This window comes from Colletotrichum orchidophilum (genome assembly GCF_001831195.1).
Source record: "Colletotrichum orchidophilum strain IMI 309357 chromosome Unknown Scaffold_6.1, whole genome shotgun sequence".
Taxonomy (NCBI): domain Eukaryota; kingdom Fungi; phylum Ascomycota; class Sordariomycetes; order Glomerellales; family Glomerellaceae; genus Colletotrichum; species Colletotrichum orchidophilum.
In genome coordinates this window covers 15,056-30,824 of record NW_019172962.1, presented here as the reverse complement: position 1 = coordinate 30,824, position 15,769 = coordinate 15,056, and the positions used below count along the sequence as shown (strand labels likewise).

The 15,769-nt window shown below is 52.8% G+C and overlaps 6 protein-coding genes across 6 annotated transcripts; 4 read left to right on the top strand and 2 right to left on the bottom strand.

Annotated features, from left to right (window-relative positions):
- Positions 1–649: 649 nt before the first annotated feature.
- Positions 650–3,793, bottom strand: CORC01_01125 (polysaccharide deacetylase; the record flags this gene model as incomplete). The annotated part of the gene is made up of 2 exons (XM_022612781.1): positions 650–2,206; positions 2,267–3,793. 2 exons carry the CDS (start codon positions 3,791–3,793, stop codon positions 650–652), a joined length of 3,084 nt encoding a protein of 1,027 aa, XP_022480542.1.
- Positions 3,794–4,170: 377 nt separating this feature from the next.
- On the bottom strand, positions 4,171–4,317 carry CORC01_01124 (uncharacterized protein; the record flags this gene model as incomplete). The annotated part of the gene is made up of 1 exon (XM_022612780.1): positions 4,171–4,317. The coding sequence occupies one exon, from the start codon at positions 4,315–4,317 to the stop codon at positions 4,171–4,173; it is 147 nt and encodes a 48-aa protein (XP_022480541.1).
- A 421-nt stretch (positions 4,318–4,738) lies between these two features.
- Positions 4,739–4,900, top strand: CORC01_01123 (uncharacterized protein; the record flags this gene model as incomplete). Its single annotated transcript, XM_022612779.1, has 1 exon — positions 4,739–4,900. One exon carries the CDS (start codon positions 4,739–4,741, stop codon positions 4,898–4,900), a length of 162 nt encoding a protein of 53 aa, XP_022480540.1.
- A 2,454-nt stretch (positions 4,901–7,354) lies between these two features.
- CORC01_01122 (uncharacterized protein) lies at positions 7,355–8,869 on the top strand (the record flags this gene model as incomplete). Its single annotated transcript, XM_022612778.1, has 4 exons — positions 7,355–7,362; positions 7,415–7,877; positions 7,931–8,232; positions 8,299–8,869. 4 exons carry the CDS (start codon positions 7,355–7,357, stop codon positions 8,867–8,869), a joined length of 1,344 nt encoding a protein of 447 aa, XP_022480539.1.
- Positions 8,870–10,893: 2,024 nt separating this feature from the next.
- CORC01_01121 (parasitic phase-specific protein PSP-1) lies at positions 10,894–12,099 on the top strand (the record flags this gene model as incomplete). The annotated part of the gene is made up of 4 exons (XM_022612777.1): positions 10,894–11,194; positions 11,280–11,340; positions 11,401–11,814; positions 11,868–12,099. The coding sequence occupies 4 exons, from the start codon at positions 10,894–10,896 to the stop codon at positions 12,097–12,099; spliced, it is 1,008 nt and encodes a 335-aa protein (XP_022480538.1).
- A 1,086-nt stretch (positions 12,100–13,185) lies between these two features.
- On the top strand, positions 13,186–15,654 carry CORC01_01120 (uncharacterized protein; the record flags this gene model as incomplete). Its single annotated transcript, XM_022612776.1, has 3 exons — positions 13,186–13,321; positions 14,029–14,190; positions 14,249–15,654. 3 exons carry the CDS (start codon positions 13,186–13,188, stop codon positions 15,652–15,654), a joined length of 1,704 nt encoding a protein of 567 aa, XP_022480537.1.
- Positions 15,655–15,769: the final 115 nt, after the last annotated feature.

Sequence of the window (15,769 nt, the reverse complement as noted above, 5' to 3'; positions counted from 1 at the left end):
TACGGAGTGTCCCGATTCCGGACGATACGCGGGTTGCAACCATGGATGTGCATAGCCGGAACACATAAGCAAGACAAGTCCCGCCAAAGGCATCGGCTGATCACATCAGCCCGTCGTCGATACCCCGGATTCCCGCGGTCTCTGCACAACTCAGGTTCCTGTAGAAATTACTACGGTGATAGACAGGTCAGTGAGATGACGGCCTTCATGTGTGCTTTAGTCGCCTTCTCATTGGTCTCTACACAGTCGTGATAGTCACTGTCTCTCGGCGGCTCTTCAAGCCTACCTACTCTTACTAGTCTGGCTATTAGTTACATGGCACGCCTATGGCGGAATCCTTGAAGCGAGCCACAGATCTTGGCACATTCACAATTCGGGCACCTGCAATCGACTGTTTCAGTCTCTCGCAGACTACTAGTAGTAGCTTGGCAGCTCATGGCCTACAAAACCATGCGGATATTGCTCAAGCGAGAAGAGCAGTGTGACGGGTTTGTGATGACTAGGTGGCTATATCAAAGATGGAGTAGATACACTTTATTGACTCTGTGCACACAATTCTACAAGATACATGTAAGAAAATTTGTCCCCAAACCACATTAATCTATTGTGACCATTATAGCCCACAAACTCTCTCAACTGAGCCACCGGCTTAAGAGCAGTGGCCGAATGCAGACTGACAACCAGTGCCGCAGTGAGCATCAGTGCTTCCGCAGAAGTTGTAAGGGGAGCAGCAGGTCGTTCCAGGGCAGGTGAGGCGTTGAGCCCCGCCGCAGGTGCCGTCGGTGCTGACGGGGCCAGAGGTCTGGGTCGGGGCAGGAGGAGTCTGGGTCGGGGCAGAAGAGTTCGGGGCAGAAGGAGTCGGGGTGGGGGTGGCGGTACTGGAGCCAGATTGGGTATAGCAGGTACCGAACAAGGGCTGGCAGCCGGTGCCACAGTAGGCATCGTCGTCACCACCGCAGTAGCCGTACTCAGAGCAGCAGTCGCCGGCCCTGCATTTGTACTTAAAGGTGCCACCGCAGGAGCCGTCAGGAGTGATGCCGCCAGTGCCAGGCGTCGGGGTAGGGACAGTGCTAGGGCAAACACCGAATAGGGGCTGGCAGCCGACGCCACAGTAGGCTGCAGAGGTACCGCAGAAGCCGGCCGGAGAGCAGCAGTTGCCAGGCTTACAAACGTAGTTATTGGGACCACCGCATGAGCCATCAGGGCCGATGCCGCCAGGAGTCTGGGTGGGGGTAGGGGCAACGTAGTTAGATGGGACACCGCAATTACCGAATGAGGACTGGCAGCCGGTGCCGCAATAGGCTGGAGAGGTGCCGCAAAAGCCGTACTCAGAGCAGCAGTTACCAGCTTCACAGATGTAATTGTTGGAACCACCACAGGTGCCTTCAGGGTCGATACGACCAGAGGCAGGAGACGTCTGGGTTGGGGTAGCGGTGCTCGAAGTACTACTGCCGGGGGCACCGCAGATGCCGAATGAGGACTGGCAGCCGGCGCCGCAGTAGGCCTCAGAGGTACCGCAGTAGCCAGCCGGAGAGCAGCAGTTGCCAGGCTTACAGACGTAGTTATTGGGACCACCGCAGGTGCCGTCAGGGCCGATGCCACCAGAAGTCTGGGTGGGGGCAGGGGCGCTGGCGCTCGGTGTACTACTGCCGGTGGCACCGCAGATGCCGAATGAGGACTGGCAGCCGGTGCCGCAGTAGGCCTCCGAGGTACCGCAGTAGCCAGCCGGAGAGCAGCAGTTGCCAGGCTTACAGACGTAGTTATTGGGACCACCGCATGAGCCATCAGGGCCGACGCCGCCAGAAGTCTGGGAGGGGGCAGGGGCGCTCGGAGTACTGCCGCTGCCGGAGGGAACAGCGCCGGGGGCACCGCAGATGCCGAATGAGGACTGGCAGCCGGTGCCACAGTAGGCCTCCGAGGAACCGCAGTAGCCGTACTCGGAGCAGCAGGTGCCGGCTATACAGACGTAGTTATTAGGGCCACCGCAGGCGCCTCCGGGACCGATGACGCCGGTGGGGGTAGCGGTGCTGGTGATGGTGATGGAGATCTTGGAGGCGGTAGCGGAGGGAGTGGAGGTGCGCTTGGTCTTGTACCAGTTGGCCTCGGGGTCGCCAAGGCACTCGCCGACGGGGACGGCCTTCAGGCCCTTCTCCTTGATGATGCGGAGGAACTCGGGGACGAGGTACTCGGCGGTGTTCTGGTGTACCTGCCATGGATGTCAGTATGGGTATGAAGCGAGATGTCAACTGAACTCATGAAAACTCACGTCGTGGGCCAGGGCAATGGAGCCACCGGCATCGACACCCTTCTGGAAGATACCGACACTGGTGAGGTTGCCGAGAGGAGCGTCGTTGGCGTAGTCGAGAGTGTCGATGTCGGCCTGGATGACGTGGTACCCAAGAGCCTTGAGGATGGAGAGGGTGTTGTCGTTCGAGCTGAAGTAGGGAAGACGCATGTAGGTGGAGTACTTTCCGATGATTTTCAGGAGAGCATCCTCGAGCTCCGTCATCTCGGTGATGATTTCAGCATCGCCCAGAGTGGCTAGGTCAGCGTGGTCAAAAGTGTGCGAGGCGACCTGGTGGCCGTCGGCAATCATACGCTTGACGACATCCTTGTAGTCGTTGATGTCGCCAAAGTTCTTGCCGTTGAGGAAGAAAGTGGCCTTGGCATCAGCCTCGGCGAGAAGGTCGAGGACGTGATTGGTGTAAAGGAACGGGCCGTCGTCAAAGGTGAGAGCAAAGTCACCCTGGACAGTACACTTGAAGATGGGATCGCCATAGGGGACGTTGCTGGCCGGGGCGGTGGCGCTGGCGGAGGGAGTGCCGGAGGCCGGGGCGGTGTTGTTGCTGCCGACGGGGACGGTGGTGCTGGGGATGGCGATGGGCTCGGTGGGAATGAGGGAAGGAGAATTGGTGGGAATGCTATTGTTCTGAGGGAAGGGGACATAGGAAGAGCCGGCGGCAGGCTTGCCCGGGTATGAGGGGACGTTGCCGGCGGGGGCGGACGGGGCAGCGGAAGGCTGTGAACCGCCGGATCCAGGCTGGTCTTCACCGGGGCAAGAGTCGGCGTCGGATCCCTTGTCGGAATCGCCGTTAGAGCCGGTGTCAGAACCAGCGTTAGATCCAGCGTTAGATTCAGCGTTAGATCCAGTGTTGGAACCTGTCGAGGATCCGGTGGAAGAGCCCGTGTTAGAGCCGGGCCCGGACCCGGACCCGGAACCAGCCTTGGAACCAGAACCAGAGCCAGAGCCTGAACCAGAGCCGGAACCAGAGCCGGAACCAGAGCCGGAACCAGTCTTGGAACCAGAGCCAGAACCAGAGCCGGAACCAGTCTCGGAACCAGAACCAGAACCAGAACCAGAACCAGCGTTAGAGCCGGCGGAAGGCTGTGAATCGCCGGATCCAGGCTGGTCTTCACTGGGGCAAGAGTCGTCGTCGTCGGATCCCTTGTCGGAATCTCCGTTAGATCCGGTGTTGGAACCAGTGTTGGAACCAGAATCAGAACCAGAGCCAGAGCCAGAACCAGAGTTGGAACCAGAACCAGAGCCGGCACCAGCGTTACCTGGGCCGTTTCCAGGGTGTGACGGAGAGCCGGGGTAAGAGCCGCCAGGATTGGACGGGACACCGGGGACGGTGGTGTTCACGGGGAACGGCGGCAAGTGAGTCCCGGTGGTGCTCGGCTCAGGGAGGGGAAGGTCCTCATCGCAGAAGGTCTCGTTCGAGGTTTGGCGTTGGAAGGGGGAGGCAGCCGCTCCCGCCACGAGGAGCGAGGCAGCAATTGTTTTGAAATGCATGGTGCGAAAGAATGACTAGTATTATAAAGAACGACTTTGGTATTTGGTAAAACGAGTGACGTTGTCTTACGATAGTAAGACTAACATTTGACTAGGTAGTAGTAAAGGACAAGAGAAGGATCAGAATCTATCATAGGAAGGCATGGCAAGCCGACCATATATCCTATCGAAATTTGCCAAGTCTGCGGGGGCCCCCTTTGCGCCCATGCGGGTTATCAACAGTGCAGCACCATCAACCCCATTCATGTTCATCCCGTTTTGATTGCCAAGATTTTCAGCCAAAAGCTCCAGTCCCAGCTATGAAAAGAAGGCCGAGTCATGGTTGGGGATCCTCGCCTGGGCGGTGCACCGCGCTGCAGGAAAGCAAAGTAACCTTGTTAGCTTGGCTTAGCGTCTTGGAGCTGTCCAGCTGGCTGGGAAATGGAGATGGGAAAGGTCGAAAAGGTTTCCGTATACGACGAGCTACAAGGACAACGAGCTGCGGGAGACAAGATGACGGGTCCCCAAAATAGCTGGCCCATCATCCGTGCAACAAGCAACGGTACTGAAAAAAAGCTTGCTCTCCGTCTCACCGTTATTCTTCCCCGCCCCTAAAGTGGCGGCCGTTGTTGGCAACGACTGGCGACGGCGAGCGGCGCGCAATATGGGCGATATCACTAACGGTGGTGCCAAGCTACTAAATCCTAAATCACGGCGGGTCTGGCTTCTAAGAGGAAACAAGGTGATGGCAGGTTGTTGAGGTGTCGTCGCTTTGTCCCCGCCGGTTTAACTTTTCGAATGGCTCTTGGTCAATCTTATGAACCTCAAACCAACCAATGAAATCCCGCATGACTCGATATAAGCCCACTTCAATGTCCTTCTTAACTAGCATAATGCTGCTTGAACGCGCGCGTGGCCCGACTTCTCCGGCATGTCGCCGCCGTCTCCGTGCGCCATCTATATAAGATGGAAGCTGTGGCCTCGTTCTGCATCTCGGAAGGGTTAAACACTGGGCCTGGATGGGCGCGTCCATTTGGTGCGGGTAATTCATCACAATATCGAATTGTGGCTACCTTCACCAAAACCGCCCCGTTTGTGTTTGATGAAGTGCTTTCTCTGCATCACTAATGATTGCACAACCGACATCGGCGTCTTGTCAATTGGAGCAGCCCTGCGGCGTGCCGCTGCAGATGCGTTGGATCCTGTCTAAAGCCATATGTTGCTGCACGAATAACCAAAAGATCTTTTCGCGGGGGGCCAAGTCCCTACGGACCGTACCACTGGAAGCCAATGCCGCAAGCTAACGCCAGATACGCCGGACAAGAGAGGGGCCGCCGAAGGCTATCAGGGAATGAGAGTCTGGACATTGCCGATGGGTGGTGCGCTTGCAAGGATCGCTGGCCTGGGCGTCGCTGCGAGCTGTCAGGGGCCGAACAGGGGTTGGCTGCTTGTTTGTTGGAGCAGACGAGTTGATCCCAGGGCAACGCAGAAGCTCCGGATAGCCCGCATTCGCCAGCACAGGACTCTCGGTCGGAAGGTCCATACGATAACCCTATCGTTGGAGTCATTGTTTATTACCTCAGCGGCTTCTCATTCTTCGGGACGGTTATACTTGGTGCGTTGGCGTCGCTTGCATCTCCCCCCCGAGACGTCTCGTCTCCTATTCCCAGACACTAGAACGCTTGCTTCAATTTCGCGTCTTCAATGCCGTTGATTTAGCATCGTCTTGCAGCTGACGACAGCTGATTTTGTATATGCACCTGCTTCATCGCGAAAAGAAACTTTTGCCTAGCCATCACTGCCCACTTACCCCTTTATGCTATCGTGACCTCCAGGCTCTAGACTCTATTAGCGTCAACTTTTCCTAGGTAACGTTGATCTTGCACTTAGGATGCCACGCCATGAGACAGCGGGGCGCCAACGAGTCTGGTCAATGCACAGGCTCGGAGTGACGGGGTTTGATCTGTGCGCATTGCCAGCAGCTTTGTATCTCCATAATGAAATTCAAGGGCAAGTAGTCTCCAACAGGTGCATCGGTTATCGGATCAGGGCATTGGTTCCTCGGAATTTCAATCCATTGATTGCTAAGGCAAGCTGTAGTGAAACAGACATACTGAGCACACGGCGTCTCTGGCTTCGTTGAAGACATGTATTGAGAACCCGAGCAAACTACGGATATAGAAAACTTGTTTCCACACTATCGAAACCTAGCGAAACTGCTCTATCTAACTTTTTCATGACTAATCATTGTCCGTCCAAAGTATATGCTGCAGAGCCCACCTCCTATAACTACAACAGGAGAGTAGCAAGCAACTTTATCGATACTTGCCGATTTCGCAGTTCCTACCCTTTCTGGTATTTGGCTGTTCCCAAGATGAAACTAAGCTGGAGGGCCGACTTGGCCGTATGGACGCAAACCATTTTAGCTTTCTCAATCTCCGTCGCAACCGTCATGAACGGTAGATGCCACGCGTTGCTTAATAATAGGTACACAAAGGCTATGTGATTCATCCACTCCACATTCAAAAGGCCTTGTACGGACATTCGGCATTTGTATGTTTGGCTCCGACTCTTCTCCTTTTATTGAATCGTATACGGCAGCAAGCACGGCATTATTCCGAAACCAAAATAGACCATATTGACCTGAAAAATAATCTTCTCTGCAATAGAAACCTGGCGAAATCGAATTCGCTTTGCTTCGAGGCTCGCCCGGACTTCGGATGCAAAACTTCAACTACAGGCAGCGATAGCTCTAGCTATTTCACATGGCAGACGAGAGAGACGTGTATATTTCATGAAAGATCAGGTGAGGATCGAAACCTCAGTGTTGATCTGAAAGTTTTGTTCCGAGCTTTTTGGTTGTATATTACGACACGGAATGTGGCCTAGCATCAGCACAAACGACTTCGTCTGCCACGTGCTTTCTCACGTGTCCCTCACACTCACGTAAGATATGGACTTGACCTTTTCCTTGTTCACTTTGGGTTACTACAAGCTACTTTCTACCCACTTCATAGGCCCATTGCTGTGTGCTCTAGGCTCTGGCGCGTGACATATTATAGAAGCTTTCAGTTGTACCGCCACAACAGGGGCACCGCCACTATGGTGCCGGTAACTGATGTGGTTTACCTATAGAACGAGGCTCGGGAGTCAAAATAGAGGTAGTAGGCCTAAGAAGGACAGATTCGAATGCCAGTCACCACTTGACCCTACGTGCATTACTCTTGATGTGACGCAGCCTGACAGGAGCGTTGTGGAGCCCAACCCCTCCAAGCCTAGGGAAGCGTGCTGCCAAGCCTCTATCACCTCACCAAACGCCACAACAATAGCTGATGTAACCAGCTCCATTTTCGGACCCCGCGGATAGGCCAGGCAATGTCTCCCTGACGAACATCTCTCCCCCATCCATCTCTTACGCCTCAATCTGATTCCAAGGATCCAGTCAGACGCCTGCAGTATGTGATGTGCTCCTCCAAATACCCCATTCGCACGTATTAATCTGCTACAGAGCCACACCAATGCCATGTGGACAACTTGACCAGCGCCGTGCCGGACACCGCTGCGCGTCTTGCAAGAGATTGCATGCAAAGGTTTGACATTTACAGATCCGTCCAAGACCTCCTTCAGAAACAAACAATTGAGCGATACTGATAAATGTCAGTGCAATGGTGGTCGGCCCTGTTCAAATTGCGTGGCCCGCGGCTTGGAGTGCGCCTCATCGGGGCCGTCCGCAGGCTTTCGGTTCGTCCCGCAGCAGCAGCAGCAAGCATCTTCACTCCCTCGAGTGCTGGTTCAAGACTCTTGGAAATACATCAGCACATACTTCCAGTCAGTCGGATACTTGACCCAAGCGTCCGTGATGCGAAGCGCCGGCGTGACGGCACTCTCACATCGAGATGAAAACGTTAGTCGCACGTTGTCAATCATGGGCGGCCTTTACGCCTGTCAAAATCCCCAAGTACTTCGAGTAAGCCAGAAAGAGAAGAGGGCACTCTTGGGTACATGGGTCAAGCAAAAGGCTCTGATGGCGATGGAGTTGAAGAAGCCCAACTCGTCACCCTTCAGCTCAGTCCTACTCAGCACCCTTCTACTAGCAGTCATCGAGGTCCGCTCCACACTATCTTTTCGGGTGTTGAGATTCCAGCTAACAGTAATAAGCTGGTATTATGTGCTGAAGATGGAGCCTTCAAGAAATGGCTTCAGAGAATCTCGAGCTATGTTGCACAACATACAAGAGTAAATGGCTACGCTGGCTTCACCACATTTGAGAGAAGCTTAATCCAATTTTTCAACTTCCTCAACATTCTCTCGGCTATTGCCGCCAACGAAGCGCCTTTAGAGCGCCGAACGGAGCCTGAAGTCTCCATAGGACGTCCTCTGGCACCTAAAATTATATCAGATGACGCAAAGATTGATGATATGATATCTTTTTTGAACCAGTGGGCCAGGCTACAGTCAAGGTAAGCTTCCAGATTCGTCAACGTATCAAAGCAGCAATATGCAGACTCCAGACTCACGACCGTTAGAATGGTTGAATGGACCCTCAAGTCAGAGAGCAGAGCCAATGCGTGGCCTTCCGAAGGCGATAACCGTCGAGAAGCTATCAATCTCAAAGTACAAGGCCTCGATATCATTTGCGAAGCATCGACTCTGCAAGCTCGAGTCATTAGCAACCTCCTGCAGCTCTCCCAAGACCCCGACAGCCAGGTTTCTGTTTGTATTACCCCTTACTACCACTGGGCTCTCACCGGGCTGTCTTACCGACTGAATCACGAATCTTGGAAATCACTCTTGTGCGAGCTGCCGGTTTTGCCGGCGGAAGCACTCCATCAGCAAGCACTGGTTGCGCTTGGCTGCGTTGAGACGCTTACGAGCCAGTCGGGTTTCGATGTCGCGCTGTATCTACCCCTTGCCGAGTTCATAGGAAGGGAGATGGGAACTTCGACAGAGCAGACTCGTATGCTTGCGTTCCTCGACATCGTCAAAGGTCGGGGCTTTGGACTGGCCGATGAGTACAGGAAAGACTTGTTGGAGGTCTGGAGAGCTGCCTCGCGGCCCTCGCCGGACGAAGTTTCTCGAGCTCTTCTGAAGTTCTGACAGGGCTAACGGGATCGCGGTTGTTCAGCTGATACTATGGGGTACACATCAGTTTGATCTAGGCCGAGACGTCTCATTGACGAACAGATTAACATGAAACAGTTTCCTTGACTTTCGAGATGCAGGAGTTTTATGTCATATCCGGCTCAATTCATACTATAGAAACGCCATCATGAAACCTCTAGATTCCATATACCACTTCGCAAATGTCTATTATATATCACTACTGTTTCTTCTTAGAGAACTCGAGATTCCCGCGGGGCACATATGCTACAACTGGGACAATCTTTGAATTCTTTCTTCAGTTAACACAGCGCATCTACAGTAGGTACACACAGTGATGAACTGTTGCTGCGAAACCCTTCGTAGGTGATGTGCTTTTGAACTAGCGGCACTTTGGTGGATCTCTGTCTGCAAGGTAGATCATTGAAGTAGTGCAGAAAACTCTTGCTCCGGTGCCTGTTGCAAACAGCCCTAACAGTCAAACAATTGAATACACGTCATCAGTCTAAATTTTAGCGTCGCTCATGTTGGAAGACTCCAAACCGATTGGCTGGACAGGGTTGTCGGGGGCGCCGTACTTCGTGGCATTGCAATGAAGCGCAGGCAAGGCACGGCACGCCGACGGCACGCGGCGCGCGGCACAACCTCACAACCAAACACAAGCAAATCTTTTAAACTTCTTGATACGTGAAGCTATTTAAATTGAGCCGCTGCGGCTATTTTGACCAAAGTTTGTATGCCAGTGCCAGCCAGCTGTACTCTGTATAGGCGCACTTTGCGATTTTTTGCGGTCGTAATTGACGATTGTTTGGCTGGCGGCGGCTGCCGCGGACTTGCTGCCAGTGGCAGGACGTTTCTGACACTGGCACACACTCAAAATAGCCCGGCGGCACAATCAAAACAGCCGGGCGCTTTAAATTACTAATACGATATGAAATAAAAATAAGATGAATACAGGGGGAGTTATCAATTGGACAGATCACCAGTGATGTGGAATCCGATGTCTCTGGATACCGCGCGCAGGACCGTCTGTTGAGTCTAAATAGCCCACATGTGGTATCCCTAAGTGAGGCCGCCTTGCTCCAGGGAAAAGACCAGAGAGTGAGTGTCGGTCATTGTTTCGTCTCACTCGGCGTGTTGCTCTCCAGTCTGTTCGGCCGACGGATCATTCGGGCCTGGAATTTATGGGTCTGCGGAGCCAAACGGAGTGGCCCACCCGGCAATCGTTCCACAAAAGCTAGCGCCGCGAGATTTTATCCCAAAAAGGCAAAACCGTCCAGGGTGTTAAACGTCAGACTAAGACCATCACCGCTCTTTAGCGCAGCACTCCCACGCGTCCCAGGGACTTGGGTTAAGTCTGGTCTATTCTGGCTCTTTTGCCTTATTATTCCATCGGAGATACCTTGATTTTGGTTCCTCAGGCGACATGTATTTACACAGGCCGTGCGACGCTGCACTTGCAATTTTATCCAGTTGTTCTCCGACAAAAACCGGGCGGCCAAAGATGTTAGTCAAGCTTTGTGAATTGAGAACTTTCATAAGTCCCCATCTTGTGGCACTTCTGTTTTGCGGCTGAGTTGACTGCGACAGGATTCGTCGAGAGGAGGTTTGCCCAGCTGTCAATGAGATGCCAAAGAGAATCCGCGGATTAGCTGCTTAGATTAGATAGCTCAGACCACGGGAGGCTGCGACTAGGCAAATATTCGAAGTGGGCCATGTCGGGACGCGTCTAAGCCACCTTCTGACGTGATGATGTGCAGGCCCGCTGTACCTGTGCGAGACGGACACGGAGCGCCGGACACCCATTTGCACCCGCGGAACACCGGGGGATTGGGTCATTGATGACTGATTGACTGTAGCTGTCAACTTTTCTGAACTCCGTCTCCTTGGCGCAAGGCCATATTTATAAAACTTCCTTCATGCCGACTTGCCCTGGATCCGCCCTCTTCATCTATAGTGCCCGACCCGTTTGAACTCTCATCAACAGCTTCACGCCACACCTCGCCGGTGCAAACTTCACAATGTCGGAAACTTTACCCGACGGCCTCATCGCTTTCGGACCTGATGCCAACTGCACGCTCAGCCTTTGCCCGATAGAATGGAGTATTCTTCAGTACAAGCCTTCTGTTCCCGCTAGCGGCATCTTTATCGGTTTCTTTTCTGCAGCCTTGGCCCTACATGCCGTCCTTGGGTTCAAGTGGAAAACTTGGGGATTCACAGCAAGCATGATCAGCGGTTGCGTTTTGGAAATTGTCGGCTACGTAGGGAGGCTTTTCATCTACGACAACCCTTTCGACTTTAATGGGTTTCTCATGCAAATCAGTAAGTAGTTCTTCCTCTTTCCAGGATGCTCTTCCTCGGGCTACCCGAAACGCTCAAAGGATTCTGGAGCTAATGCCTATCACAGTCTGCATCACAATAGCACCAGTATTCTTTTCTGCCGCCACCTACGTTCTACTCTCTCAAACGTCAGTTCCTTGATTGTGTTCATTGCCCAAGCTTTGAACGCTGACTAAAAGCTTTTGCAGTATCAACTTCCTCGATCCATCAATCTCACGATTTTCACCTCGCCTGTATTACTGGACCTTCATCCCCGTGGACCTTGTCTCCTTGGTCCTGCAGGCTGTTGGGGGTGCCCTGTCCGCCGTCAGCGACACCAAAGCGGACGCAGACCAAGGCGTCGACATCTCACTCGCTGGACTGGTGCTGCAAGTCGCTTCGCTTTCGGTATTCTGCGGACTGTTTGCAGACTACATCTTTGCCTACAATCAGTTAAAGACTCGTCCTCCCATGAGCAAAAGACTCGTCATTTTTCTGAGTTTCTTGAGCGCCGGTACCTTGCTCATCCTGGTGCGTTGCATCTACCGTATCGTGGAATTGCACGAGGGGTACTTCAGTCATTGGTTCCGAGACGAAACACTCTTCATTGTGTTGGAGTCATCGTAAGCCCCCTTTCTCTATTATTCAGATAAGCTTGATTACTAACGTTGCGTAGTATAATGGTTTTGGCTGTTTTTTCATTGTTATTTGGACATCCGGGTGTGGTATTCAACAAGAAGGAGAGAGAAAGACTCGACACACACAACTTCCGCAACTTGGAGTCTCGTGACGACGCCATACCGAAGCATAAAATCAATGACACGACCACAGACGATAGCGAAGCTCCAGCAAATGATCTGCCACAGGAGGCAGCAAAAGAAAAGTCGACGTCGGCCCAGCCGGTATAGATTAGATTTGTAATGTTTATTTCCTTTGTTCTTAAACCTCAGATGATAGACAAGCGATGGGCGGATTAGATATGTTTGTGTGCTAGATTTAAATTTAACTGCCACACCACGGTGTAGGCGATCGACTCTAGCCTAACAAGCGACCTATGACCTTGGCATTATTCTCCTCATGTGAAAACAGGCCGGTTGGTCTAGCTTGGGTGACTAAACCTGAAACAGGTCGCATGCAATCGTTAGAGCGGCTTTTCCCACCTGATTGCTGTTGGTTGTATTGTCTGCACTTAGCGCTGCGTTGGTCGAGGATTGCCTAGCTCCTCACAGGGCGTTTGCAACGTCGGGGTTCACAGTTCAAAAGTTCACTCAATACACTTCCCGCCACTGCCAACGTTGTCTTAAACTTCCTCCCGCACTGAGCATTCTAATTAAATCTTCGGTCATAGGCGGAAGCGTAATCGTCGTTATAATGCCTCTAAGTACAGAGATCCCTTGCAAACTGGTGCCATCGATTCTACAGTCTAGAGGATTTTGAGATTCTGGCTTGAGTTGTTCTTTTATATTGCTATATGCATTCTTTTTTTCAAGCAAAATCATGGTGTTGAAACAGCCATTTGTCGTCGCCAAGTGGAACCAAACCTACTACCTTACTCAGTAACGACCGCTAGAAGCTACAAGACTTCCGCATCAGTGCGATGAGAGCTCTATTCGCGGCTTGCTAGACATGCTCCACAGAGAACCATGATCCGGCCACTGCCTTCAGGACTCATACGATTGATGTCGCACACCCACGCCTTGACTGAAACTATCATAACCGATTTTGCAGTATAATCCTGGGGCCAGCCTTGTCGTGACACCCCAAGACCACCGGCACCCGCCGTTCTATCGCCTGCCGAGCACGCCCGCTTCTCTCGCGCCTTCTATCGTGTTGACTTATTTTACATTCTTTTCGGTGCCGTCAGTGGGAAGGTATACGATCGACATGGAAAAGCGTGCTCTTGGTTGTCTAACAGAGACCCACCTTGGGAGAATGAGCAACTTGGGTGCGCATTGAATTCATCGAGGCACGATTCTTACGAAAATAAGCCAGAAATGCTCGACTCGGCTTTTGAGTCCGGCCAGACCAATCACCCCGTGACCATGGGTGAGAAAATGGATGTGTATCCATACCACGACGTCGATTTGGAAGAATTGAGCACACCTGAGTTTGCCAAGATGAATTTCGTTTGTGAGGACAACCGCGATACAGACAAGTCCTCACGCTAGTCGGTGCGCCACCAACACTTGCATGCCGCTAACTTGTTGAATCATGCTTCCCGAAAACGACTGGCTGCGGAAACGAGCACGTTTACTTTGGGACTGGACTCGTATCAAAGAGCAGGACGTTCTGAAGATATTTGTTAGCTTCTGGTGTGAAGAGGGTGGGCCTTCAGGTGAATAATTACAATTACAAGGAATGGAACAGTCCTTCAGGTAAAGATAGATAATCTGGCAAAAGTGTGGCTCGGGACATTGGAGTAAAGATGACACCAATTACAAAGTCTGACCAAGTCTATGGTGCGACTTTCAATAGCAGCCCACAAGCTTAGTAATATCATGCAGTGCAAGAAGAAATGAGATTAGTCTGAATAGATTCCTTGAAAGACGATCTTCTGCGCGTAAATTGGTTCTCTGATTCAATTTGGCTTCGTAGGGGCTCTCATCGGTTCAATTGAAACAGGAAAGGCCAATAATAAAAGCGACGAGGTGTAGAAACTGGCGATGGTTGGACAAACAAAACGTCCCGTGTGATTGAAACATCTATTCGGATACCTAGGTAGGGTAATCGGACACGGGCCCGGAGCTTGAGGTCCACCCCGGGTTTAGCTTAGTCATCATCCGGCATTCCGTGAATTGGCCCCAATCTTCACCGAGTCGGGAAGCTCTCCAAAAAAGTCCAGGAGCTGCATAAACCAACGTCACAGGCTCATAGCCACATGTCTTCTCACGTCAAGCTCTCGCGGCTGCATCTGCGGCCATTGAGATCAAGATGTGGCGCGCAAGCAGCCCGGCAGCCGAGACGCTCGCACCATAACTTCAACCACTTCGTGCGGCCAGGTGCGAGACAGCTCACCTATCCCGCCCCGATTGCGCCACAGCTAACAAGGAGCCGCAGATCCCTCCAATGCAGCGACAGCTACACCTGCAATAACTCTTGACGCCGCGACCAAGTTCAAGCTAGCGGTGAAAGACAATATCGCGACCTCAGGGCTGCCGACAACATGCTCCTCCGCCATCCTCTCCTCCCACAAAAGCCCTTACGAGGCCACCATCGTGCGCCAGCTCCGAGAACGAGGCGCCCGAGTCATTGGAAAGACAAATATGGATGAATTCGGCATGGGTTCCCATTCGCTGAACTCGGTCCACGGTCCTGTGCTCAATCCGCTATCCTCGACGCCCACCTCTGCTGGCGGGAGTTCAGGAGGCAGCGCGGTTGCGGTTCAGACTGGTGAAGCGGACGTCGCGCTGGGGACGGATACGGGCGGATCAATCCGCCTTCCTGCTGCATACTGCGGTGTAGTGGGATACAAGCCTTCTTACGGCATGCTTTCGAGATTTGGAGTCGTTCCCTATGCGAATTCCTTGGACACTGTTGGTCTGCTGGCTAGGGAGGTTGGTGTCATTGAGGATCTGGTGTTCAGTACCGGATTGGACGTGGAGCACGATGCTCAGGACCCGACCTCCCTGTCGAAGAGCTTTCGAAGAAAGCATCAGAGTCGAGGGGTAGCTGGCCAGTCACGACTTAGAATCGGCATACCTCTGGAATACAACATCGAGGAGCTGGACCCGAAGATCAAGGCTGCCTGGTCTGACGCAGCAGATCTTCTGCAGACATCCGGCATTGAGGTGGTCCCAGTGTCGTTACCGTCCACGAAGCATGCCCTATCAGCATACTACGTCATCGCGCCTGCGGAAGCGGCTTCAAATCTCGCCAAATACGACGGCGTCCGTTACGGTACCCGGGGAGACGAGAGCGATGGCGCGGGCGAGGTCCTCTACTCCAAGACCCGTGGCCTTGGCTTCGGCGACGAAGTCAAACGCCGTATCCTCCTCGGTTCTTACAGCTTGAGCTCCGAGGCGATGGATAACTACTTCATCCAAGCGCAGCGAGTGCGCAAGCTTGTCCAGCGAGACTTTGACCGAGTCTTCAGGCTCGAGAATCCTCTCTATGACGAACAACAGTTCGATTTGAGCGATATGAAGGATGAGATTGAGCTTCAGGACAAACTCGGCCCATCGCAGGTGGACTTTTTGCTTTGTCCCACTGCTCCGACGTTCCCGCCGCGAATCGAGGATATCAAGCGCCAGACGCCGGTGCAGGTGTACATGAACGATGTCTTTACGGTCCCGGCCAGTCTGGCTGGGCTTCCAGCCATCAGTATTCCCATCAAGATCAAGTCACAAGATGGGCAGGCGGACGATAGCTGGAGTGTGGCGGGTCTCCAGTTGATCGGCCAGTATTGGGACGATAAACGGTTGCTCGGCGTGGCCAATAACCTCTTCCGTCAACTGTCTGCTTGATGGCAAGTCTTCTCCGAGACGGCCAGCAAGCGTTTTGTAATATGTCACGTTGCCTTTTGGGAGGTGATAATCTGTAAAATGTATACTACGATAGAATATACCCAAAACGATCAAC